This window comes from Camelus ferus, chromosome 23, assembly GCF_009834535.1.
Source record: "Camelus ferus isolate YT-003-E chromosome 23, BCGSAC_Cfer_1.0, whole genome shotgun sequence".
In the NCBI taxonomy this organism is placed as follows: domain Eukaryota; kingdom Metazoa; phylum Chordata; class Mammalia; order Artiodactyla; family Camelidae; genus Camelus; species Camelus ferus.
The window spans coordinates 24907169-24934561 of NC_045718.1; the positions used below are offsets into that span (position 1 = coordinate 24907169).

The following is a 27393-nucleotide window of genomic DNA, read 5'->3' on the forward strand; positions in this document are numbered from 1 at the left end:
AAGGTGGGGCAGTGGGTAATTAAGGTGGCTATCTGGTCTCAAGGTTGTTTTCTTTTTCCACAAAAGGGCAAGACCAGCAAAGAACTGACTCAGTGTCTCCGAGCGGAGAGCTGCACTTGGACAAAACAAAATCCTGGGACGAAAAGTAGAACTAAATAGGCTTTTGCAGCAACACTGACATAACATTATGCCTCCTCCGACCTCTCGGGCTGTTTTCTCTGAGTGAATCCTCCCAGCCCTTCTGTCAGCGTGCCTCTGTTCTTCCTCACAATCACCGCGCCTCCAGCCCCAACCCCCTTCACACCCTGCACACCCCTTGCCCCAGCAAAGGTAAGGGCCGGCCGGCAGCTGCAGGCTCGTTAAGTCCGCTGCGGCCAGCTCCAGTCTAGGGCGGCTGCCTGGGTGCACATTTGACGCCGAGAAATCTAATCTCCCGAGTGTGATCTCTCAGGCTATTGTGCCCCCAGGGGATGGCAGAACAGGTGAGGGCAGCTGGAGGGACCAGTCCCGGGACAGTCGGAAAGGGCGGAAAGAGGGTGCGGGTCGAGGCAAGGAGGGACGGCGGCGATAAGGAGGAGGCGCGCCCGGGGCAGCCCTGCTCCCAGCGATCACCTTGCATTGACCTAGTTGCGAGGCGCAGGGCAGAAGCGGACAGGGCGGAGGAGGGCGGAGCGGCGGCGGTGGGCGGGGCCGCGGGCGCGATTTTGTGGGTGCGCGCAGGTCATTCGCCGACGCAGTCGGGCAGGAAGCGACAGGGAGGCGCCGGCGGCTGCGGCGGCGGCGGCGCACGTGGTGACGTGCGAGGGGGTGCGGCGCGCGCGGGCGGCGGCGGCAGTGTCTGCGGGACGCGCGTGGAGGTCGGTCGCTCGGAGCTGCTGGGTCCTGCGGCTTCGGCAGGGCAGGGCCGGCGAGCGAGTCCCCGCGAAACCCCGGTGGCGCTCCCCTCCTCGCAGCCTGCGCGGACTGTGCGCTCGTCCCCTCTGCTCGGTCGTACCCCCTCCGCGGCCTCGAGGCGCTTTCCGTTGGGCCGATTCCCGCCCGCTTCCTCCTGCTCCCCGTTGAAGCTCCAGAGATGAGTTTTTCCATCTCTTCAGAGATGAACCAGGTAATACGCGCTGGTTCCACCGACGGTGGAGGAGGAAGAGGGCGCGGCGGGACTCCCAGCTGGGGGATGGCGCGGGCGTCCGGGGACGGGGTGGGAGGCGCGGGGCGGTGTCTGGGTCCCGGGGGGAGGAAGCCCCAAGTCTCCGCCGGCGCCGCGCGGGGCCCGCGCTCCCGGCGCTGCTGTGGCTGCCTGGTCGCGTTGGTGGCCGAGGGCGGATGCGGGCCGCCTCGGAGAGCCCTGGGGCCGCGGAAACGGGGAGGGAGCATCGAGAAGTTTTTGCTGGAGGGGTCCTCGGGGGCTTGGGCCAAGACGCCGCGGGCCAGGGATGTCCTCCCGGAAGGAGGGCGCGGGAGCCTCCGTTCCTGCTGTCAGGAACCGACGCTTAGCGTGGGGGTCTGCCCGGGGTCCGGACTCTAATCGTTGAGCCCTCTCAGGACCCGGCGCGTGTGGGCGGGGAACCATCGAACCATCGGTACCCTGGGCAGAGGGTAGGGTGGCATCGCGCCCCTGATCGCCGTGGGCCGCGGGGTCCTTTGTTCCCGCTCCACGTTGCCCGCTTTTCTTGCCAAGCGCGGGGAGAAGGGGGCGGGAGGAGGGAGGGAGCGACTGCCCTGACGTGTCGGCGCTGAATGACTGCGGCCCCGGCCAATCCCGGGCGGGGGTGTGCAGACGCTGGGCGCCTTGCCTCCCAGTCTTCAGAGTGGGCGCCGGCCCGGCCGCGCGGGGATGAAGGCCTGGGGCTGAGGGCTCTCCGGACGGACTCTGGGGCGCTTGCCACTTTTTTACAGAAGAAGTCGGCAGAGAGGTTTGCTTTTTTTCCGTCTTTCTGCTTATCTTGGAAAGGGACTCAGGTTATATGCTCTTGATGGTAGGAGGGTATCATGCAGTATCATTGAGGGGTGAACGTGAACGTAAGGAAACTTGAACCGCAAACACTTCAGAAATAGATTTACTTTTTCCCCAGTACATGTTTGAGACCGCTGACGTTTCAAAACTAGTAAGTAGAAATCAGATGGCCAAAGGGTTCATATTTGTTTCCTAACGTCTATTGCCAGTGATGGAGGATTAGAACACCCAGGCATTAAGCTGTTCTTTGAGGACTTGTGTGTGGCGATCTTCTGTCCAGTAGTGAACCACAACTCTGTAAGCTTAGTACTACTATAAACAGGTCCACAAGTACAGCATGGACTAAACTACCAGCGACCGCATTTTCTTTTAATAATTCTAATACTGGAGGTTGGTTTAAGGATGACGAAATACTGATGAATAGCTCTAGGCGTAATCCTGCTGAAACTTCTGTCTGAAAGATGCTGAAGGAGCAGTTGTTATTTGCATATCTGGAGAGGAGGCATACACTAACTACTTAAAATTGGATTGAGAATAGTGTAATAGTATAATGCCACCTGCCAGGGTACTTGTCAAATATCTATAATTTGGTAGCTGGAGTTAAAACTGGACTAGAGCCACTGACCTAAAAGAGATACAGAATGCTTTTCCTTTGTATTTTCCTAAAAGATGATATCCCTTGATGATTAATAAATAGTAATTTCTTAATTTATGTTAATTTGTAGTTGTGTTTTTCTAACTTTTGGGGGGAATCCCTCAGAACAAAGCATTCCAGGTTTTGGTTTTAATTTTAAAGTAGTCTTTTTGGTTACTTACTTTGGAGTAGGGTTTGGTTTTTCTTGCTTGAAGAATAGTTAGGTGGCAATTGAATGTCTTGCAAATAATTTTTTTTAATGTAAAATGTTTTCCTGTTGGCGAATTGTCTTAATCATTGATATTAAGAAGGGGTACCCCTAAAAGTCATTTCATTGACTTTTCAGCAGTATGATTGTATAGTCAAATCTGCAAGAAGGTTGGGGATCCTCGTACCCTGCAGCATGAGAGGGTGTAAATGGAGGAACTGGCAAATAAGGAAGTTATTTCTGAATTTTTGTTAGAACCACCGAAAACACACGCTTAAGTTCATTTGTAAACTTCAGTTATCACCTTATAAATGATTTTCTAAACCTATACCTAGTTCGGTATCCCTACACTTTTGGTATCAACGTGAATGCCCAACAGGTACCTCAGCCTTGTAATGTTCCCAAAGCAGATTCCTCTTTTCCTTCTTAATTTTCAGCATGTAGCAAACTAAAAATGACTCTGTCACGCTTTGGGGAATTCTAATTTTGATACTCATTTTGATATCACGCTAAAATATCCTTACTGCTTTAGGGTAATCAAGAGTGTATAATATCTTTCGTTAATTTCCTGGCATCCATATTTTACTCAGTCATTCAGATGGTCCCCCACATTTCTGCTAGTGTCCTATGCCTCGTGCTAAAATCCTATTCTGCTCTCCAACATTGTTTAAACCTCAGTACTGATCTCTCTTACTGCCTCCCCTACTGTTTACCGTGTGCATCTTGCAAACTACAATCCACTGAAACTCAGAGAGCTGCAGTTTCTGGACTATGGGCCTTCGTATCCTTCTCCCTTTTGCTGGAATATTGTCACCACTTGGCTTGGTTCATCTGTCTTTCTGATTGATTTGTGGAGTGTTCAAAGCTGGGGAATGGAGTTAACTCCACTGTGTTATGAGCATCCCGTTACAAATTGTGCCTGGCATATGTTTGGAGCCATAAATGTTTGTGGGATGAAAGAATTACAGAACAATGAGGTTAAAAAGCATGGAGCGAGTGACTGAGTTTGGTGAGTTTTGATACAGATGGATGGTTTCAGATATTGGGAATTTATACCTTCTGGTTTTAAAAAGATTGACTTTGTATTATTATAAAGTACGTCCTTTAAAAATGGGAGTTAATTGCTATTTTGTGTGAGTTGGCTACTCTCAAAAGATTACCTTGAAGCTTAAATAATACTTGTAATTTGCCTTGAGGTTTTAAGGATGCTTTGGAAGTTTGATGATAATGTTTTATCTTGCTCTTATTCAAGGCTCGAGAAGAATCTACTCGAAGGTCATATTGTGCCTACCTTTTTTATAGTTCTCTGATAAGACTTGTTGAATTGTGTTTCAGTTCAGCTCATCTTTTGTGGGGCTGTGCAGTAACATGGGGACTTCTGGGTTTTACTAAAGCAGTTTAATTACTCATGAGTTTTCTATTTCCCTTTTGCACTGGCCATATTAAGTATTTTTACAAGAGTATATTGCATTTGACCTCAGTTTTAATTTAAAAGTGGGTAGGTTGAATGTGTATTTAAAATATCAAATAAAATCTACATTTTATACTTCTATAAAACCATGGGTTGTTGCGGCTTTTGGTTTGGCTTTTCAAAAGATAAAAAAAATTCTCCACATTTTTATTCCACCAGTTATTGAACTTGAGTTTCACGGGCCAGACATCTTCTCCGAACTTTCGGAATGGTTTAAAACTCTCGCTTTGCCCATGCTAACTTTAGTGAGAGTGAATGTGAACTTTGAAAGACATGGTTTTGCAGGCAGAAGTTGATGTGATCTCCTCCAGCTTGGGGGTGGATGAGAGTAGGGACATACAGTATATGAGGACAGTAATTAATAAAGTAAGTTTACTGAATTAATTTCAGTGTCAAGTGGGCTTGGGCTCGCTTTTAAAATCAAGTGGGACTGTACTGATCGGGAGACATTAACCTCTTTAGGGGAGGTTTATACTAAGACCTTGCTGTACTAGAAAATCATCCGATACTTACGTAGTGGAACTCACTCTGTTGTAAAACTAATAATATTGTACAAATTTGTATGCCTTTAAGAGTTGCTCCAAAGATTCTCCAGTATTTTCTTTCAAAGAACTAAAGTGATTTTAACCAGCGGGGGGTGGGGGGGGTGGCTGTTACCTTTTTCCCTAAATAAAGTTAAGATAGAACTTTCAATTTATCAATACAAGCATGCTTCGGTGATACTGTGGTTTTGGTTCCAGACCGCTGCAATAAAGCAAGTCACATGAATTTTCTCAGTACATATAGAAGTTAATGTTTACACTATACTGTAGTCTACTAGGTATCCAAAACATTACATCTCTAAAAACAACATACATACATAACTGAATCACTTTGCTGTGTACCTGAAACCAATATTATAAACTAATTCTACTTCAGTTAAAAATAAGAATCAAAAAAAAAAAATACATACCTTGATTTTAAAGTATTTTGTTGCTAAAAAATGCTGACCATCTATCTGACAACACAGGGTTGCCACAAACCTTCAATTTGTTAAAAACAAACAAGAACATGCAGTATCTGCGAAGCACAATAAAACATGGTCTGCCTGTATAAACAGATGCATTATTCTTGGTTAGATTAAGACTAGTTTACAAATAAATGCTGAATAAAACTGGTGAAAGTTTAATCTCCATACGTTTTTGGTTTTCCGAAGGGCACGTTTTAATCACATCCAACAGTATTTCCATAAAGGGTTCTCCTCCTTTCACCCTTGCATAGATTTTCCTAACTTGAGCTAGGTCTTGGCTGAAGATGTTTGCAGGTTTTAGGGTAGTGTGTTCTCTGTACATAGAATTGTGTTACTTGGAAAACATTTGTTTTGTTAGAACTGGTATATTAAGAAAAGCTGAATTAACTAATCTAGATGCAAGGGTAGAACAGAGGAAATCAGAGTTATATAATGGTATGATGTAGTTTCATTGCAGGAGTAAGCATTGACAACAATCCCAACCTAAGTCAGAATACTCAGGTTTCCTTGAAATAAAACCTAAGCTATGGAGAAACCAATAAAGGCATGGGATACCGCTGTCTTACAGATTGTGCGTGTATTAAACTTAATAATTGGTTAAACTAGAACTGGACTGCTTTCAGTGGGTCCTGGGTTAAGGGATTATTCATGTTAACATAAGTGTTAGATTTAAAATTGTGAGTTTAATTTATGTATAAGGAAAATCCAGGTGATTTTAAGATGTCCATTTTAAAAAGTATGCAAATCTTTCAAATTATTACTTAATTCTGGTTTGCTAAACTAGTGGTGCAATGCCAGTTCAGGTGATTAAGAAACAAGAACCATCTGACTTTGACACTTAGAGTTGATGACATGTGAGAATGAGGGAGGAAAGAGTAGTTTGGAGGATTAAATGTGATTACCTTGAAGACTGGATTTGAACCAAAGTGGTAGTAACTCTATATGAGAAAAATGATCATACAAAGCACAGGCATTAGTATTTTCCTTTTTTTTTTTTTTTTAAGTTCATTTCAACAAATTACTCATCTTTATATTCAGGTTTCTAGGCTAGTTGTTTTGATAGATGGGAAGGATACAGAGATAAAAAAGACAGAGGCTCTGCCTTCAAGAGACCTTGAATCAAGGAAGCTAAGCAGGTACACAGCCCAGAACAGACTAGCTGGAAGATCACACATACACACTTTCAGAGAGGGTTCAGTGTGTGGAGGGCAGGAAGAAACAACTACTCAGTTGAGGGGATTTGGCAGGGGCTCTATGGAGGTAAGATTTCATCTGGCAGAGGCTGGGTTAAGGGTATTCCAAGGAAAGAAAACAACTTGAACACAGGTACAGAAGCTGGGACGTGCAGAGTACATTTTGGGAAACAGTATTTCTGGTTTGCTGTAACATTGTATACGTGTCTGGGAATAATGCCCAAAGGTGGTTTGCTGGCTGGTAAAACAGACAGATCACATGTTTGTATACTATTCAGAATCTAATAGTAAAGCATATTAGAGTTAACCAGTATTTATATTTGTTCTCTAATTCTGTGCTTGAATATCTCATTTAAATGGTAAAAGTTACTAGCTCCTGCTTTCCTGGGAAGGATTTTTTTTTTAATCATCTGAGTAGTTGCAGGTTGAATAAAAATGTTTATGTCTAATTGCTTTCGTGTTATTTTCTGTATTGTGCCATTGACTTCAAAGTGTTTTCAAGATCAGGACTTGGCATGATCTGATCTACCTAGATCAGTGACGGTCTTTGATTATTCTGAATGTCTAAAATTTGTCATTGTTACAGATTATGATGCATGATTATCACAGAAGAAATTCGTGTCTATAGCTTTAAAGGACTTGATTACATCATTTTCAAGCCTGATAGTTTTGGAATTGCCATTAGAGCTTAAGACACCTCTGCCTTCACTTCAACCACCTGTCTTCACACCTTGACAGAGTTCTGAGTTTCCCTTGTCCTTGGATTATTTAAAACGTCCTAGATATACTTTACTCACCAAGATAGTAGGTAAGTGAATATTCCGTGCCCAGTGCACATTTTTTCTTGAAGACTGCCAAGTACATTAACATCCTTTCATAATTTCTCTAAAAGGCAGAGAAGTCAATAATCATTTGTAGAAATTTTTTTTTCGTATATTTTTCCTTCCTATAAACTCCTTTGAATTTAAATAAGTCAGTTACTTCAAACTGAAATCTAATGTTACCGCTTTTTAATGATGCATTTTGTGTAGCCATTGGTCATTTATTGGCAGGAAAAGGTGAAATGGAAAAGTTTTTAAAGAACATACATTTCCATCATGTATTTGTATGAGACAAGTGGTTTAGAATATATGAAACCTGCAAAAAGAAGAGAATTTAAGTTAGTCTTAAATATCAGTTTGTGTCATTTGTGAGTAAAGGAATGATCACAGCCCAAATCCAAGGAATCTATGTGTGGTGACCACCTCACGTCCTTCCAGACTTGGAGGTTGCTCGTTGTATGGGTTTGGGCAGGGCTGGGTTTATGTTTGTTTTCCCTTTACAGTGAATGTGCTGATAGGAATGGAAACCTGACCAAAATTGCTAGGATCCATAATTACTATTTATAAATCCTTAAAAAGACTTATGACCAAAGTATAGGGGTACAAAGGCCTGGACATTCAGCCTTGGTGTTTTAGCAATGTTTTTGTGTGATAAAATTTTTATGTGTTGTTGATAGGATGGAATTTGAAAATTAAAGATACTGTGTTACTCTTTAAAATATTTTTAAAAACTCACCATTCATAAGTAAAAAAAATTTTTTCTTTATGCCCTGTAGCCAAATTTATAAGGAAAAATGATTCCCAATGGATACTTAATGTTTGAAGATGAAAACTTCATTGAGTCTTCAGTTGCCAAATTAAATGCTCTGAGAAAAAGCGGCCAGTTCTGTGATGTTCGACTTCAGGTATTTAAAACTTACTTGGAAACTTACAGAATTGATCTTTTGTTATTAAAAACCTTAAGTTCTTGGATTTGCTCTTAATGAAACAAGTTTTAAAAAGAATGATTTACCTAGAAATGTAAAATAAAGGATATGATGTGGTAATTAGCTAGAGAAATACATAGTTCACAATGTTCCTAATTTGAATTCCTTGTATTCCAGGTCTGTGGCCATGAGATGTTGGCACACAGAGCAGTCCTGGCCTGCTGCAGTCCTTATTTATTTGAAATCTTTAATAGTGACAGTGATCCTCATCGAGTTTCTCATGTTAAGTTTGATGATCTCAATCCAGAAGCTGTTGAAGTCTTGCTGAATTATGCCTACACTGCTCAGTAAGTTCTTTTAAGTACATCATATAATGGCAATGGCATCGGGAAATTCCACATCTCTCAATTTATTCCAATTAAGTATGTGTTTTAAGGCCTTGGTATGATAAATGATAAAGAACCTTTTTTCCAATAGGTTGAAAGCCGATAAGGAATTAGTCAAAGATGTTTATTCTGCGGCCAAAAAACTCAAGATGGACCGAGTAAAGCAGGTAGAGTACCAGACGCCATGCACTGGGAGTACTGTTACCATTTTATATGATTAGTTTGTCATAAGACATCTGTCAGTCTCAGGAACTTGCAGATGTCCCTTTTTTCCCATAGAGAACTGAATATGTATGTAATTTTAACTGTTGAGCTATAGCAACACAGCAAGATCACACTTCATCTCAGATAATTTGAGCTAAAATCTTGCTCTTCCAATAGTCTTCTCTGGCAGGTGTCTATGTCAGTCTCTGAGAGCATGAATTAAAATAGTCTTGTTTTCCTCGGTTAATCATGTAACATACCCTCAGTTCTCTGTTTTCTTACACTTCCTGGTTCCTCTTTAAAAGTATTCCTGCTAGAATTGAGTGCCATTGAAAAGTACTTAATAATTCATAGGAAGAAAAGCATTTAATCCTCCAATGTGGGAGTGAGTAAACTGCAAGCCTCAAGCCAGCTGCCTGTTTTTATAGCTTTATTGCAACACAGCTTTCATACGGGCTGTGGCTGCTTTCCACCTGCAGTGACAGAGTTGAGTAGTTGTGAGAAAGTATGGCCCAAAAGCCTAAAATACTTAACATCTGGCACTTTAAGGAAAAGTTTCTTAGCCCCTCTTCTAATGTCACTCCTCTGGCTACAGCACGTATCTCTCAGGCTAGCATTCCAGGCTCTCATATAGTTGCTAATCTTCCAAAATTATCTCCTGATTTTGTTATCTTTTATTCTAGCCAAACTTAATTATTGCAGCATCTTCCCTAGTCCCTGTCTGCATTCAACATCATCTCTCCTGCAGAGCCCAGTTCAGATTTTGCCTTTATGAAGCCTTATCTAATCGTTCTAGTTGGAAATACTTGTCTGGACATTTCATGTGCATTATACCAATTTAGTTTGTTGCATTTTTACTTAAACAACTTAAACACATTTGTGTGTCATACTTTGATGTTTATTGTTTATATACTTGTATTCTTCTCACTGTTAAACTCGTTCTAATAAGTCAGTGATTTTTTATTTATCATTCATTTCTTTATTTCTTCACATTGCACTTACGCATTAAGTATTAAATATTTGTTAAATAAAATATATGTAAATGTTGGCACTCGTGTATTTCTTTTCCAAGGTTTGTGGTGATTATTTACTATCTAGAATGGATGTTACCAGCTGCATCTCTTACCGAAACTTTGCAAGTTGTATGGGAGACTCCCGTTTGCTGAATAAGGTTGATGCTTATATTCAGGAGCATTTGTTACAAATTTCAGAAGAGGAGGAATTTCTTAAACTTCCACGGCTAAAGGTAAACTCTAGAAAGATTAAAGATTTAAGGGTTAAATCTATGAAGAGATATACACTACTTAGTTCCAGGCACATAATCTTTGTCTGTGTTTCAAGCAAGTGAGTAATGGTTACGGAAAAGATAAAACATTGCAATGATATTGTTACTGTTATCAGTTGTAGTGGTTTTCTGCCTCCATTTATTTTCTTCTTCTTCTCCTCCCCCTCTCTTCCTCTTCTTCCTCTTCTCTTCTTCTTCTTCCTCTTCCTCCTCTTCTTCTTCTTCCTCTTCCTCTTCTTCTTCCTCTTTCTCCTCCTCCTACTGGTTTCCTTACAAATTAGAGTAAATGTGTGGAGTACAATTAGGCATCTATGACAGCTTTATAATGAAATTGAGAATTAGAGGCTTAACACCGATCCATGTGTCTTTGTTTTTCCCCAACTCCAGTTGGAGGTAATGCTCGAAGATAATGTTTGCTTGCCCAGCAATGGCAAATTGTATACAAAGGTAATCAACTGGGTGCAGCGTAGCATCTGGGAGAATGGAGACAGTCTGGAAGAGCTGATGGAAGAGGTTAGTTTTAAAGTAAATGGGATTCAACAGTTTTAAGGATTATTTTTGCTATAACATGAAGGATTCCCTTTCACTTTTATTTTATAACCATGACCCTAAAGAATTTAAATTTTGCTATAGGTACCCCTAAGCTGAGAAACAGGGGGGGTGTCCAGGTGAGCTGAATGAACTGTTCAGTTTGGTCTTCTGCTTTTCTTTTTTTTTTTTTTTTTTTTTTTATTTCTTTGCTTATTATGTGCTGTTAACTTTCTTTAAAGTAGCATGTAATTTGCTTTAGAAATGGGAGGTGGTACTGAAATTTTCTGTAGATTCTTAATTTTTCTTCACAGGTTTTTGCTTTAAATTTGACAAGTAGGTAAAAGCTTCTAATGGTTGTTCCTCCCCATTGATTTATCTCCCCATAGGTTTATTAACAAAACTAGGATACCCACGACTGAAGACACAAGAAGAAACCTCAAGTGTATTGACACGTAAAGAAGCAGCAGTCCTGCCCCAGTTCTCCTAAGAAAAACCCGCTGTGGGCAGAGAACGATGATGATTTAATGGTGTTTACTCCTTTACAGGATTCTTATCTTGAAAGCTCTGTGTTTTTCAATGGTGTTGTTCATACATGCAGTCACTCACTTAACTTGGGCTACCTTTTCAAAAATACGCAAGAGACAAATTGACGGAGAAATGGTGGGAATCAAGCGTATGCAGATGGAGCAGTGGAGTTTATCCCTCCACTTAAGCCTTTCATATCCACTAAAGGCTCACCAAACCTGTTAGTCCTTTAAAATCACGGTTATCCTTATGCTCTAAAAAGGCTAACAGATGACCTTTAAATTCTGTGTGGTTTCCCACTTGAAAATCAGATGCATTAGCCATGTGTTTGCATCTGTTAAGGGAAGTATCTCTATAGCTTGTTTGAATTTTTGTATTTGTTTTTTTATCTGCTTTTATTGACATTGCCTACAAGACAGAAATATGTTTATGTGCATCAGACCACTTACCTTCAAGGTGTAAACCACATTCCGTATTTTCTTGTAAATCTGTATATTCTTTAAGAGCCTACATATCGCACTCTAGTGCCTTTTCTTCTTAATGCTGTATCATAGAAGCTATGAAAAAATGAAGATTTCTTTCAAGCCAACCAAGCCAAGGACTCTTCAGCCAGTATTCGAAGATTCTGTAAATTATTTTTGTTTTTTTAAATTTTTACCACCATGATTTTCTTTACTTCGGGATCCTGCCAGAGTAAGATGTCAGGAAGCGCAAGAAGCACACTGGAGGTTACCTTGAGGCGTTTTTGTGATCTGCATACTAGTGGAGTGGCCATGGAGACAGTAGCCACATGGGTGTTCTGTTGCTGTTTTGCAGGTTCAAACCTTGTACTACTCAGCTGATCACAAGCTGCTTGATGGGAACCTACTAGATGGACAGGCTGAGGTGTTTGGCAGTGATGATGACCACATTCAGTTTGTGCAGGTACACATTGCACATCTGAGGTAACCTCAGGTTAAAATTTGATTAGAGCATTTTATAGTATACTGAGATTTTCCTTTAATAAAGGAAAGTGGAAGAACTTCATTGGTATAACTGAACAGAAACATTTGTGGGAGGAAACAGGCATATTTTAACATTGCTACCATTTTTGCCACATAAAAAGAAATTTAATACAAATTAGGAAACCCCATTTAGATTTTTTCCTCAATAAAATAGGATTTACAAGTCATAAGGATGTCAGTAAGATGAAGCAACATAGAAATTATTTGTTATTTTGGTTAGATTACAAAATATAATTTAAACGAGAATGGCTGTTAGACCCAGTTTTTTAAAAAGTCTCAGGTATAAGCCTTTTTAGTTTATGGATAAATAACAGAGAGAAAAGTGTACAAATCAGAAGTGTCACATAGTGAACCCACCGTTTTAAACACTCCCTGGGTTAAGGGATTTCTAGCATCCTGAAGCCTTCCTTCTTGCCTCTTCTCAGGCGCTGCCCCAGACTACCCCAGAGGAAACATTATCTGGACTTCCGAAGCATTACATTAGTTTGCCTATGTTTGAAATTTATGTATGTGGTCATATAGTAGGTATTCTGTCTGGCCTTTAGCTCAGCATTGCATTTGTGAGGGGTAAACCACAAAGTAGGCTGAGTTGACCCAACATAGCCGGTATTTTCCTTTATTAGAAGGGAAATGATAGAATCAGAAATAACTTGTTTGGTGATACTATCAGGTATTCTGTGTCAGCAGTGGCTGAATATTATATTTTCACAAGAAGTTTTTGGGTCTGACTTAGTTGAGAATTTTGTTCATGTTTTGCATTTTGAACATTGGGGATACTTCCCCTCTTACCGCTAAACATCTGAAGTTGACGGTTTTTTAAAGTACTCTTTGAGCAAGGGGAGGTTGAGTGCCTGGTAAGTGGCTGGCCATGATGTTAGATATGAGGGACCAAAGTGTGTAAGGGACGGTTTCAGCTTTCAGGACCATACAGGGGTAGGTAAAACAAAACAGACATAAGAATTATCTGCAAAAGACATTAAGGGGAAGGCATGGTTGAGCCAAAAGGAGAAATACTAGGGAAATTTCATGAAGGAGGTGATGTTTGAGCAGTCTGAAAATTTAGAAGAGTTTGCATAGCGGACAGAAGTGTGTCAGGTAGCAAAGGATACCTGTGCAAGGATGATACTCTTGGAATTGCAGGTCATAAGACTGGGAAAGTAGGTATATATCATATGATTGGGGCTTATACTTTATATATTTTTATAGACTAATACTTTACATGGGGGACTTTCAAAGAATTTTAGGAAACGGAGTAGAGTGATCTGAACAGATATATTTTACAACTTTAATAATAGTGAAAAACTGAGTGGTAGTCCAGCAATAGGGAGCTTGGTTGAATTACGGTATTTCCATACAGCAGACATCTGTATGCCCATTAATCATACTTTAGACAGATGGTTAACTATCAGGTAGCACTCTGGATCGTGGGATTCCAGCTGATTGGTGGTGGTTTTTTTGTTTTGTTTTTGTTTTTGTTTTTACTTTACGAAGTGATTGCATCATCCCTTCTATTTTTATGGCCAAGTACAAAGGGTAGATTAAAGTTTGTGAGACCAATTTGTAGACTGTTACAGGCAGTAGTTCAGGTGAAAAAATGCTTCTGGCTTAACCTAAGGACAAGAAGGAGAAAGGATGGACTCTAGATGTTTATAGTTACAAAGGTCATCCATGATTGGGTGAGGAAAGTGAAGGAAAAGGAAGAATTTTGAGGGTGATTTGGATTCTGACATATGACTCGTTCAAAGGTAATGCCTTGAATAGAGGTCATGAAATTAAAAGGATGAAGAGACACATTAGGCTTCAGGGAGAAGAAGAGAGACTGAGAAGAAGCCATCAGAATCAAATTGTGTTGTATGAGCTAGCTAACAGTGTGGGAGAAACTCTGAAGGAGGACTGAATTGTTGACCTTGTCAAATCATTCTCGAGGAGGTCATGTAAAAGGTTAGGGATATCTCCTCTACGCTGGTTTTTAGGAAGCCGTTTTGTAACCTTTAGTGGGTATAGTTTCCAAAGAGTATTAAGGTTAAGGAACCCTTAGCTTGAAAAGTGATGGTGGCCGAAAATGAAAGAGCCACCAGGACGCCCCCGGGGGGTCAGAGGCAAAGAAAGTGAGGGCCTGTGGGTGAGCTGAGTGTTACAAGTCAATATGGGAAAGTTTGAAGATAAAGGAGAGTAAAGAATTAGGTTTGAAATGTCCTAGAAGGAATATAAAGGAGGTGACCAGCTTTTCCATGTACGGCTTGTTGGTTACATAACACTGAGTGGTCTTCCTTGTCACTGTGCTTTTCTCTTTCACATTAATATTCTCTCAATTACATAGTCTGTGCATCAGAACAGTTTTCTTACTGCAGTAGAAGCTCTTAATGTAAGCATCTGAATTTGTGTTGCTTTGAATCCCTTCTTCCCACAGGTTGGGATAGGGTTTTACGTACCTGTAATTCCTAGTAGCAGAAGACACAGACTGTCAGCATAAAAGAGTGGCTGTAGAATTCCTAGTCTCTGTATTACTTGTATTGCCTTAAGCAATGCGTATCTTCTCTGATTTTCAATGTTTTTATCTATAAAGTGGATAGGTAATATTGCCCTTACTGAGTTAAGAGAGATGATGTGAATAAAGTGCCTACTAATACCTAGACACATAATAAATGTCTAAATGGAATTTAGTGATAACCATTAGCATGGTACATTCTCTGCCTTTTTTCAGAATAGCCTACATATTTTGTAACCACACTTGCTGAATTGCCCACACCAAACTTGATGTTTTTTTCACAACTTCAAGTAGCTACCAAATCTTTTTCTCTGTTGTTACATGGACTTTTTCTTCCACTAGAAAATAGCAATTTCCACTAGAGATCCTACCTACCTATGTGACTCAGGCCCCAGGGACCAAAGTAAGTAGGTGAGCAGACTTGGCCAGGTACTGGGGGTGGTACCTTTTCAGTCAGCAGTTCCTATCAGGGTTAGTCTTGACTCTTCTAATTCCCCGTGATCATATCTTTGGACATGTCGAGGGCTAAAGCAATTAGAAGAAACCCATCAAAGGGAACTCATACATGAGGACACGATGTAATCTTACAATCATTTGAAAATTTGCAACTTTGCCCATTTCTCCTTCTTTTAGTGTTCCTGAGTATTCTTTTATGAATGTTTGGTTCTTTTAGTATTATTGCTGCATTCACTTCTGATTACCATTTTTTACTTTTGTGTTTCAATGTTTTATTTGTCTAGAAAACCACTCTATAATACCTTTAAGGTAATCCTAAAGAAATAAACTTTTAAATATTTCTTGTAATTGCTACTTTTTTCCTATAAAATAACTTTCAGAGAGACTGGATGGATATATGTCTGCTCAGTTTTTGCTGGCATTGTACGAAGGATACCAGTATATATGATTTAGTTAAGTTCGGCATTTTTTTGGAGATAGTGGGTTAAACGTATTCTCTCAGTTAATTCATGCCATTTTAGATTTATAACATATTTTGGAAGACTCTATACTTAATATAAAGACTGTGTGAGCTTATGTGGATGATGAGGGGAGGTTCCTCTTTTTCCTTCCTTGAGTATTCTGATACTTGATCCACAACATGTTTTTTTAATTGGTGAATTTGAGCTTTTTCTTGACCAGGCTAGGTGTAGTTGTTTCCTTATTAAGTGGAGATGGAAGTGATGTCTGTCAGTTGGAAGGTGGTGGTTTGTGTTAACTAGGTGTGCTGTAAACGTCACGCATAGGTGAAGGGTACTGAGTGTTTTTTCAGTGTTGTGGAATAGCTCAGGAGCAAAGGTACACCAGGTGTGGTCTTTGGCTAGGTTTCTGTAGCTGCCTTTTGATTTTGCAGAAAAAGCCACCACGTGAGAATGGCCATAAGCAGATAAGTAGCAGTTCCATTGGATGTCTCTCTTCTCCAAATGCCACAGTGCAAAGCCCTAAGCATGAGTGGAAAATCATTGCTTCGGAAAAGACTTCAAGTAAGTGTAATTCACTTGTCAGATTATTTTCAATTCATTTCTTTTTTAAGAAGGAGTTTTAAGTGGAACCATATAATACTTTTAAGTTGAGGAAAAAGCTCAGAAGCAACTAAATTTGGAAAACAGTAGCAGGTCGTCCTTGTCTGGAATCTGGAGTCCAATTCAGGATCACACAGCAACCAGAAGTAATAAGAATTGCATATTTAAACATAGAACTCTTGTGCTTACAGATAACACTTACTTGTGCCTGGCTGTGCTGGATGGTATATTCTGTGTCATTTTCCTTCATGGGCGAAATAGCCCACAGAGCTCACCAACAAGCACTCCAAAACTCATTAAAAGTTTAAGCTTTGAGATGCAACCAGATGAGCTAATAGAAAAGCCCATGTCTCCGATGCAGTACGCACGATCTGGCCTGGGGACAGCAGAGATGAATGGCAAACTCATAGCTGCAGGTAAGAGTACAAGGATGAATGACTTATCTTATCTGTCATTCACCTGGTGAACTTCTAAGTGGACATGTATGCTTGCTTGTGACATGCACACTTTGGAAGACCGAGTTTGATATGCCTTCTTCCATGGCATTCCACTTTACCTCATTCAAAGAAGACAGAAATAAAAAGTCAGTACTGTTACATTGCCTAGCCTTCAAGTTAATGTCTGTCTCTGATTTCTTTAATTAAAAAGTATAAAGTGGATAAATTGTTCTTTCCTAATTTTCAAGCCAAGACAAGTGCAATTTGCTTACACTGATAATGTTGTCATTCAGCTATTACAAGCTCTTACTTAAAACATCAACTAACCGGGCCTTATTATTTGTAGATAAAAAATTCTTTTTCTCATTTGTGCAGCTTACTTAAACTATTCTGGACCAGAAACCCTGGTCCAGTTAATATTTCAAACATAACTCTATGTGGTTCTTTTACCAGGTGGCTATAACAGAGAAGAGTGTCTTCGAACAGTTGAATGCTATGACCCACATACAGATCATTGGTCATTTCTTGCTCCCATGAGAACACCAAGAGCCCGATTTCAAATGGCCGTACTCATGGTAAGTGCATTATGCTGCAGGAAGCAGCAGCACACACTTGGCTTTTTCTAATAACTTCAGGATGGCAGAAATGCTGATCTCTCACTTTTGGTGTAGGGCCAGCTCTATGTGGTGGGTGGATCGAATGGCCACTCAGATGACCTGAGTTGTGGAGAGATGTATGATCCAAACATAGATGACTGGACTCCTGTTCCTGAATTGAGAACTAACCGTTGTAATGCAGGTAATAATACTTTTCTGCTGAGATAATCAGCATTCAAATATGATAATTAAGTTATCAATTTATAACTTTATTTTATACTCACATAGGAGTATGTGCTCTGAATGGGAAATTATACATCGTTGGTGGCTCAGATCCATATGGTCAAAAAGGACTGAAAAATTGTGATGTATTTGATCCTGTAACAAAGTCATGGACAAGCTGTGCTCCTCTTAACATTCGTAAGTTTTCTTTTCTTTCTTTTTTTTTTTAAGACCTTTGAATCACTGGAATGTGTAGTGCACACTTACAGTTACGGGAGATACAGTAACAATTTTGATTTGACTTGATTTTATAGGTAGACATCAGTCTGCAGTCTGTGAGCTTGGTGGTTATTTATACATAATCGGAGGCGCAGAGTCTTGGAATTGTCTGAACACAGTAGAACGTTACAATCCTGAAAATAACACCTGGACTTTAATTGCATCCATGAACGTGGCCAGGCGAGGAGCTGGAGTAGCTGTCCTTGGGGGTGAGTGTTGAGATTTGCAGAGTTGGGGAGCAGGTTGTGGCAAGATTTTATTCCAAAGAATTCCAGGAGAATGTTCATGGTAACTCTGCACTTGTATAATTAAGAATTCAGAAGCAGCCATCTTTCTTGACGCTGGGAGGATTAGTGATTTGTCTTTTAGAAATGTCTTTTCTAATCAGACTTAGTAGTTGATATATAACATAAATATATTCACCAGTCTCTAGATGGGTTCACAGAATGAAGTTCTAAGTCATTTTCTTCCATAAATCATATTCACAGTGTATCATCTTGGAGTTTGAGTTTGTTTCTTTACAGCAAGAATTTTAAGAACTTGCTTTGTAAAACAGAAGAAATGGAAATCATCTAAATAGCTAGTCTTTTCTCATTGTTGGTCTACTTCATGCCTAATTGGAAGCAAAAGTCTGACTATGTTAACAAGTCTTTCCAAATCATTAAATTTAGTTTTATACAGACACAGCTTTCTTTTTACATCTATTTTTTTATTTATGTAATTACAATAACGATTTTAGTTAGACTTGTTTTTGGAGCAAAGCAGAATCTTAGTAAACTTGTGGCTCAGCTGGTCAAAGCCTACGTGTGTAAACATGCCAGCAAGCAGCCTACTGGCCTGCAGCCCTCGGCCTGCTGTGAGCCGTATCAGTTCTCTTACAAGTACATAGATGCAGGCAGGCTAAGTGGCATAATGAATTTGAGAATTCATAATAAGAGTTTTTTCCTAAGCTACAGAGTATTTAATGCTAGCATTTTAGCTGTTTGAAAATAATTTAAATTAACTGCCCTGCATATACATATCTAAAAATAGTCATAGCTCAGTCTATTTCCAAGAGGAAACTTCTGTACCAAAATCATTTTTTATAGTTGGAAAGCTCTAGAAAATGTTCACTTACCTGAAACCTGCTTTCCTGTAACTTCTTTTGAATCTTAACCCTCATGCCCTGGATTAATACAAAACTCCCAGTGCACAGAGCTATTCTGGCTCCCTGTTTGCTAGCTGTGCCTGTAGGCGAGCTGTCCAGCTGCTTTGTTCCTCATTTCCTCGTCTGGGAAATGGCAGTAAGAGCGACCACCACATAGAACTGTTGTGAGGATGACACTTGAGTTAGACGGTATCCCCCTTCCTTTAAATTGCCTGATTTACATGTTCGAATGGGTTTTATCAATTTTATTCCATCTGTATCCTCAGCTTCTAGAGAGTGCTTGCCACACTGATAGGCATTTAACAAGTACTTTTTGACAAAATGAACAGGCTTTTCTACTAAGAACCACTAATTTTTGGCAAAAGACAAATTTAGAGGCTTTTCTTCCATAACCTCTAGATTTACCTTCTCTTTTCTCTTTTAGGAAAGCTGTTTGTAGGTGGCGGCTTTGATGGCTCTCATGCCATCAGCTGTGTGGAGATGTACGATCCAACCAGAAACGAGTGGAAAATGATGGGAAACATGACTTCACCGAGGAGCAATGCTGGCATCACAACCGTAGGGAACACCATTTATGCAGTGGGAGGATTTGATGGCAATGAATTTCTGAATACAGTGGAAGTCTACAACCTTGAGACAAATGAGTGGAGCCCCTATACAAAGATTTTCCATTTTTAACAAATTTAAGACCCTTTCAAACTAACAGGCTTAGTGATGTAATTGTGTTTAGTAGAAGTACACTTGTGAATAAGGAGGGTGGGTGGGTATAGATGTTGCTGACGGCAACACAGAGCTTTTGCATATTGCATATTATTAAACATGCTGTATATACTTTTTGTGTTTATTGGGAAAGGAATGCAAAGATGAAGGTCTGTTTTTGTGTATTTTTAGGACTACTTTGGTTATTTTAATTTTTGGAAGTTGATACTGTAAAAGAATAAACCAAGAATTGATTGGGCACGTCATTTCAACAAGTCCCCTCTCCTCCACATTTGTTTTGCCAATTTGCACATTAAATGACTCTTCCCTCAAGTGTGTACTGTGGGGCAAGAAGGGTAGGGTTTTAAGATACAGGCAGTTGGATTTTTTAAGGGCCCTTTTTCAATAACTGGAACACTCTATGACAAGAGACTTATTTAACTAGATGACAATAACTATTTTTGTTTTTATTAAAAGAAAGCTTACATGCCTACCAAGGTTTAATCTTTTATGACTGCCTTTTTGTAACTTTTTATATTCTCAGCAGAGTGCTATACTTGTTCAAGTAAAATGTGGCAGATTCAAATTACTGAAGCAGAGTGGCAAGATGGAGAATGAGGTGTTCTATATGCCCAGAATACAAACTTCAAAGCTTTTGCCTCAGCTACAGTGTTTTTTGTTTTGAGAATGCTATACCAATGTTTATTTGAATGGAGTTGCTGAACAGTAACATAGCTATGATTTTTATTTGATATACTAATTTTAAATATTTTGACTTCTTGGGGATATATTTTATATAGCAAGACGCTCAATATTATATATACAACAGTAAAGAACAGTGAAGTATTTTATCTTCTGAATAATTCTTACTTTTATTTATCATTAACAAAACAATCTTAGAAGTGGCAGGCCTTGATTGTGAAAAGAATTAAACTGTATTGGGTTTATGAATGCAGCCTTTATCAGAACTATGTTTTTGTTCAGTTTTTCTATTCATATGGATAAATATTGGTTGGGGTGGTGACTTGGTATCTAATGTGTAGTGCTGGACACAGAACTTATGGTGCCAGAATCAGAACATCCTAATGCTTGCTGCTGATGCAAACACATTAAAGGTACGTTGCAGGAGATCCTTGCACCAGGCGATTAATATCCAAATGTTGTTTGTGTAGTCACTCATTCATTACTAAAAGTTTTGAGGGCAAAAAAACTTTTTTTCAGTAACAACAGGTTTAAGGTATTTGTGGGAAGATAGTTACCTGGCATCTTACATCTGAAGTAAGGACTGATGTTAAGTTTGTTTTTCTTTTTTTTTAATCTCAGAGAAGACAGAGAGGCACACAGAATCTAATGAGTCAACTAGGACAATGGCTAGCCAGCGGCTAGCCTGGGTTAGAAAGAAAACTAGGTATTTTCTCCAAATATTGCACAGGTATTTTGATACCTTATTTTCACTGATCTGTTCCACTGAGAACCAGCAAGAAAGGAAATCAGTTTGCCTGGTGGCTGCGTAGTTCCTGACTCTATTTATCACTGGTTTGGTTCTGGACTAAAACAAGGTTGGCAGATTTGAATTTGCCTAATATGATGACTGTTTTTAAAATGGATCTGTATATGTTCTATTTAGCACAAAGAAATAAACTTTAGTGGGGAATTCAAAGTAAAATCCTTGAAATCTCAGTTCCTAAGTAACATGCTTAATGAAGAAATAATATGTGGGAACACTTTGGGTCAGAGATTTTCCTCTGCTACCGTTAATGCCAAACAGGTAGTCTGGTCGCTAAAATTATGCTTATGAAGCATATATGAAGTTTCCATAGAGGAAAAAGACAACAGTGTTCAGTGACCAGTTGTTGTGTTTATCTACATTGTAAAAGGTACATGTTTTCTTGAGGAAAGAAGAAAATGGCATAGCCTCAGCATAATTAAAAAAAATTTCTTTTAACCAGTATGGGTTTTGAAATTGTTTAGAACTGATCTTAGTATTTCCCACTTTTGCAATCAATTCTCACAATGCATTAAACATACCAGATTCTTAAAACAGTAGCAAAACTATAAAACACTGTTTGAATTAACAAAACAAATGGTTATAATCAGGCATGGGTTTTCCTTTATTGTGACTTTCAAGGTAGGCTTTTGATTTGGGGCTTCTAGTATGTCTTACGTACCTTATCATTCTCAGCATGTTTTAGAATTCCTTACATAACCCTATTTCGGGGAGAAACCATGGATTTGGGAGTATGACTAGTGCTGGAGTCCTCGCTTAGGTGTGCGCCCTGCAATCTCTCCGGGCCTCAGAATTCTTAACACTGAAACAGGCAAAAGAGAAGGAGTCCCTACAGGAGATTTCTGCAACTCAAGTTATGAGTCACAGAAAACTCAGTCTCTACAGTGTTAGTCATTTGTTTGTATCCTACTTTGCCCCCCCCCCCCCAAAAAGAGGATTTGAAGCAGTCTTTCATTGAATGAGACTTAAGATACAAGGTAAACTAACTGGATGAAAAAGAAGGAAACACCAATATATGAATCTAATATATGAACCCCAAATACTTAGTAAAGCCAAGCCACAAATTTGGTCCTATAAACAGGAGACCTATTAAATAAATCATCTGCACAGGAATTACTGTGCAGCCCCAGTTTTCTTCATTATAAGACCAGAAGCTTCTCAACAACCTTAAAAATTATAATAATGATACATTGAGCAACAGGTAGAGTTTATAAAGAGAAGGATGTACTCAAATGCATGTCACGGGTTCTTTAACTCACTAGCACAACAGCCAGCAAAATATTTAAGCTTCACTGATAACAGCTCCCTGCTTTACTGGAAGTTGAAAAAGGGTGAGAAGCAAAATCTCAGTTATTAAGCTGGGTATATACAGGATTGACAGCTTGTAGAGATGAAAGAATCTAAAAAGAGCATAGGTCTGAATAGAAGGCTACACATTTGCTCAGACTGAACAATGGGACTAATACATAATTTCAGCCTGGAAAAAGGGCACATGCAGAATACCAAACTTTACTGAATGAGAGAATGAACTTTAAGAGATGAACTGAAATGTCCAGCAGTTAAGGTTAAGAGTAAATTAGAAGGCATCTACCAAATGTAATGGCAGTCATCGAATCAATAATTAACAAAGCCAACTATCCATTAAGGCAACTCCCAAACCATGGTAATAAGATCTACCTTCTGCATTAAGCAAGTGTTTTGTCTCTATCTTAACCAAAAGTAGTACAGTGTCTCCAAAAGGTACAGACTTGAAAGAAAACATTGACATAGGATTTGTATCCAGAATTCTCAAAGGCTCAATAAAACAACCCAGTATGGGCAGAAGACTTGGAACAAGACACCACCAAAGAAGATAAATGGAGTCTAATAACATGAAAACATGCTCCCTACCATAGATCATTAGGAAAATGTAAAAAACAAAATAAATACACCTATCAAAACTTTGAATAATACCAAGTTCTACTTAGAATATAAAACAACCAGAACTCTCAAATTGCTGGAGGGATGATGAAATTGTAAGGTCGCTTTGGAAAAAGTTTGACAGTTTCTTATAAAGCTAAATACCCTATGACACAGTAATCCCATTCCTAGGTATTTGTCCAAGTGAAATGGAAATGTGTCACACAGAAACCTGTAAGTCAATAGGGCACCTTCATTCATAATCAAAAACTGAAATCAACTCAAGTATCCTTCCAACTGGTGAATGGATGAATGGGTACATCTCTATAGTGGAATATTATTGAGGAATTTAAAAAAATGAAGTACTGAGTGAACAACATGGCCAGATCCTCAAAAGCACTGTGTTAAGTGAAAAGCCAGCCTCAAAAGCCTCCATTTATACAGCATTCGAGAAAAGAAGAGTGCAGGGACAGCAGGCGTCAATGGCCTCCTGAGACGGGCATGGATGGATGCTGGCTACAAAGGGGCACAAAGGCATTCTGAGAAGTGATGGAACTCATCTAGAGAGTGCTGGTGATCATGTGACTGTTTGACAAAACTCAAAACTGTACATTTGAAAAAAGTTTTGGCTTTTTAGCTTAACCAAACCTGTAAAGGAAAGGGCTTTTTAAAAAAACCTAGGACATGTCAATCTTTTACCTCACAAGGAATCACATCACGAAACCATTCACTTCCACTGGCCATGCAAGGGCTACATACTGAGCTAATGTAGCTCAGCCCGTAACCCATTTGTCTAGGATGGAGTTGCAAAAGCTAGACTGTTGACATTGGTTTGTAGTTAGAACACTGAGCCACGGTGGTAGCTGAGACGTGGGTGTTATCACCTCATCCCACGTTCATTGTCGTAAATTCTGCTCAGGCTCATGGGGCTCTTTATTTTCACTGGAGTGGGTTTTACTGGCACCAACTGGGAGGGCAACTGGGTATCAGTCCTGTCTAAATCAGTAAAGGGGTCTGGGTGTCATCACTTCCTGAGTGGAAGACGATTTGACTATTCAGTAGTGGGATGTATTCCGTCTAGGAAGAAAAAGGTAAATTCATCCCGACTCATCAAGGTAGGGAGCCAAAATGCTCCAACCGACGGGTGGACCAGGGGAGGGGTCAGATCCGGTGTGTGAAGAGTATAAACTAGGCTTAAGATGATGACCAGAAGATCAAGGAAATAAAGCTTCAGGTTTGTCTTGAGTCCTGTCTTTCATATGACAGGAAAGTGAAGTTAACCCATCTGTGAAGGTCTAATCTATCCCAACTGCCTGCTGCAAGCCCTAACCAGAGGACCTATTGGGGCACAACACACTCATTCTTTAGCCAGTTTTTCTTTGGCTCAGAATACTGGAAGAGCGCTGGCCGCTCCAGACTAGAGATCCTGCCTGGTCCTTTCCAGAGGGAAATGGGCTGGGAAAGGCTGGTGTAAAGTGATTCCAGGGACTTTGCTTGGAATAATTCTCATGCATGTTTCTCAGGAAGTTACCGCTGGCTCCTCACTAAGGCAAAGGTATCATGTAGAGAACCCTTCCCTTTGTGTGACTTTCCCCATCAGTCCCTTCTGATTCATGGCATGCTGATGAAGCTTCTGCCGGAAATATAATAGCTATACATATTGAATGGAGATTTTTAAAGACCTAAAGTTCTTCTAAAGATCTGATAATTTTCTCATCAAAACAAATTTATGTTCTGCAAAGTGGGCCTTATGGTCCTATGTCAACTGAGTTACTCCAGTCCTGGGGTTGGGGGGGGTGCAGAAAAGAAAGAGTAGGGGGAGGGAGGAAAGGGATCCCTCAACTCCTGCACCAGACTATTAGGAAAAACGTGTAAGTTCAAGTTTAAGAACAGAAAAGAACACAAAGAATGGGGGAAAAGAAAAACACCCTGACATTTCAAAGAAACAAACACTAAAAAAGTTTAAAGAATGTTTCTAAGGATTAAATAAGACTAGAAAGTTGGAATAAAACATTTTCACATATCAAAATACTTAAAAAAAGAAAGAAAAATCCACAATGAACAAAGCTAAAGACAGATCAGGATAAAATTAAAACCCATGTGCATTGGGTGAAATACGTAAAAGTATGCAGGTGATAGGAGTGAAAAAAAATTTCCTAAAGAGCATAACTTATAATAAAAAGATAAGAGAAGCAGGGAGGTAACAAAGCAGAGCAAAACCCAGCAATAACAGCTGTGGCCCTAACGCAACTGAGGGACAAAGACCTGAAAAAAGTGCTTTTGGTGGTAGGAGGGGATGCTTTCTTGGTTCCTCAGGGAGGACATGGAAAGAGGCAGACTGAGATGCTCTGGAAGCTCCTTCCACCCAGGCTCATACCCGAGGGTACGCTGAGCCCCAGGAGCAGGTGCGGCTCCTATGCAAACAGCTCAGTGGGCCTTTTTCCTGCTAGTGAGCACCTTGAGTAGTTCTCCTTTATTGGAATGTCATTTCGTCATACCTGTATACAGTTCAGAAATGAAATTTAGAAGTAAAATGAAAAGCAAAATCACTAACAATAATTTATTGGTTTTTTTTTAAAAAATAAATTAACATTTAGAATAGCAAATTCGATTTAATCTAATGTATTAAGAAAAGCATAATATACTTTAGTAAACAAGGATTTTCAACTTACTGTATAACTAAATAAGAAATGTCAGTTAAACACTTGGTTCAGCTAGGGACCAACATCAGCCAATGCCACCTGATCCCATAAACCCACGCTGTTTCACATTTAAGGGGAAACTCAGCAAAGGGGTTTCCCTGTTCTTCCAATCAGAATGCACTGAAAAGTGACAAGCCCAAGGAAGAAGAGAAGATGCTATGTAGCAGGGTGGAGCTGAAGCCAAAATTTTATTTCTACCACCTTAGGGGAGGTGGAAGGGATGTGCACTGCATGCCCCAGGTCTACATGGAAGACAGTCTGAACATCAAACAGCCCAGGGTAAGATTTCATTTGTGGCAGATGGGGACCCTGGTCATGTCCGAATTCTTTCTTGAGGTTTGGAAATGTCTCTGGTCACGTACCCATATTTAGGGTTGAGAGAGATGTTAACACTATGTACTGGGCCTTCCTCAGATGCCACAGTGCCTCCTGCCCTAAGACGACTGAAAAGATGGCTCTCCTTTCCTTAGACATACTGGCTCAGTGTTAGGAGTAGAGGTAGGGAGGTATGGTCAACTTCAGAAGAGTTGAGTCCACAGTTTATCCCACAATGGATGCATTAGGCTTTTTAGAACCTCAATGAGATTGTCAGTAATAGGCAATCATCTTTTTGTACCAATGAGACATTTCTTGCAAGAATCTCGGGTTTGGCACAAAAGGTTGAAAGCTATTCTGTTGTTCTTGAAGACAAATGCAATTCCTTCTAAGTTACAAATCAGCACTTAGGTCCTATAATTGAGCGTGTCTTCACACCATCCCCTGTTTTTGGCCTCCATATAGACGGATGCATTGCACTGCTGCATGGTATGTTCCATCTCAACCAGTTGGCGGCATCCGATGGTTAACTTTTCCCTAGGGGATAAAGAAATATTAAATCACTGCAAGACAGCTAGTCAGATAAATGAAAAAAATCTTAATACAGCAGGGTAACACTGGGATTTGAAATACATTCTTTGACATTTGAGAGAGAAAATATCAAGAGTTACGGTTTCTTAGCCCAGGCCAAACAACACGGGAGGATAAGCACTTGGCAGCACGGATTCTCAGACGGCCAACATGGAGATGATTCAGGTGCAATTCCTAGAATTCAGGAATAAAGGTTCCTGTGGCAGACCTGCTAACAACGAGCAAAGTTGGATGCTTAAAAAGCAGTGCTTTGTATGGTCTCTGAAGGATCTCTCCCAGTGGGAGAAGGGCTGATACTAAGCTGTGCTAGCCCAAGGGGAAAGCAACACTGAGGAGCAGATCACTTTTTTTCTGTCTTACTTGGTTTGGGAGTTAAAGAACAGGGAGAATGGAGAATACTAAGAGGACACACCTCCTGAAAGGAGCAGACACTGGAGAGAGGATAGAAAGTTGACAGAACTTCATCTCTGAAAAAGAACTGCCCAGAGAGGCAACCCAGCCGTTAACAAATGAGTACCACTAGTTAATTACACTAAACCAGAGGTAGGGAAGCACGGAGTAATGCCTGATATTTGCCAGGACTACTCATAATTTTACCTAAGACGAAGCCTGGCTGGACTGTGAAAAGCTGACAGGAGGCCTATGAACTGTGGGATGGGTAAGTCATCCCTTAGAGCATCTATAACCAGCATCCAGTGCACTGTCTGGCATATAAGGTGTTCAAGAATGGCAGTTATTTTTATTATGAAAGGGACACTGATTGCTCTGAGCCATCTCTGCAGTGCTGGGGAGGACGACTAACTACCTTTCCTCACTACCCCGCCCCTGCCCTCCGTGGATCCCTTG

At 40.1% G+C, this 27393-nt stretch overlaps 2 protein-coding genes across 7 annotated transcripts in view; one reads left to right on the forward strand and one right to left on the reverse strand.

Moving 5' to 3' along the window:
* The window catches only part of SWT1 (SWT1 RNA endoribonuclease homolog), a 153233-nt gene that overhangs the window by 44950 nt on the left and 80890 nt on the right, over window positions 1-27393 (reverse strand). The window contains exon 19 of one of the 3 annotated variants that reach the window (XM_014560003.2): window positions 25486-26493. The exons of 1 other annotated variant lie outside the window; for it this stretch is intronic. In XM_014560003.2, the coding sequence (XP_014415489.2) occupies window positions 26364-26493 (130 nt within the window). In that variant the 3' untranslated portion in view covers window positions 25486-26363. Of the gene's footprint in view, window positions 1-25485; window positions 26494-27393 lie in introns of those variants that run through there. One more of the 3 variants, XR_004314480.1, reaches the window with a different exon arrangement.
* Window positions 730-21199, forward strand: IVNS1ABP (influenza virus NS1A binding protein). 4 transcript variants are annotated; one of them, XM_032466485.1, is made up of 16 exons: window positions 730-1105; window positions 7053-7274; window positions 8064-8192; window positions 8391-8560; window positions 8691-8766; window positions 9876-10049; window positions 10476-10601; window positions 11961-12068; window positions 12574-12669; window positions 15985-16114; window positions 16345-16569; window positions 17044-17165; window positions 17262-17388; window positions 17475-17606; window positions 17723-17896; window positions 19259-21199. In XM_032466485.1, exons 3-16 carry the CDS (start codon window positions 8082-8084, stop codon window positions 19510-19512), a joined length of 2025 nt encoding a protein of 674 aa, XP_032322376.1. In that variant the 5' UTR covers window positions 730-1105; window positions 7053-7274; window positions 8064-8081; the 3' UTR covers window positions 19513-21199. The 4 variants fall into 4 exon arrangements, with proteins under 4 accessions (XP_032322376.1, XP_032322378.1, XP_032322379.1 ...); XM_032466487.1 differs by having other exon boundaries at window positions 12574-12654; XM_032466486.1 differs by lacking the exon at window positions 730-1105 and adding an exon at window positions 1772-1910.

Bases quoted from the DNA above. Each gene is read 5' to 3' on its own strand.
- IVNS1ABP (XM_032466485.1), top strand. From the start codon at position 8,082: ATGATTCCCAATGGATACTTAATGTTTGAAGATGAAAACTTCATTGAG. The intron at 12,069-12,573 runs GTACACATTGCA...GCCTCTTCTCAG, and splicing joins ACCACATTCAGTTTGTGCAG to GCGCTGCCCCAGACTACCCC. The intron at 17,166-17,261 runs GTAAGTGCATTA...CTTTTGGTGTAG, and splicing joins TTCAAATGGCCGTACTCATG to GGCCAGCTCTATGTGGTGGG.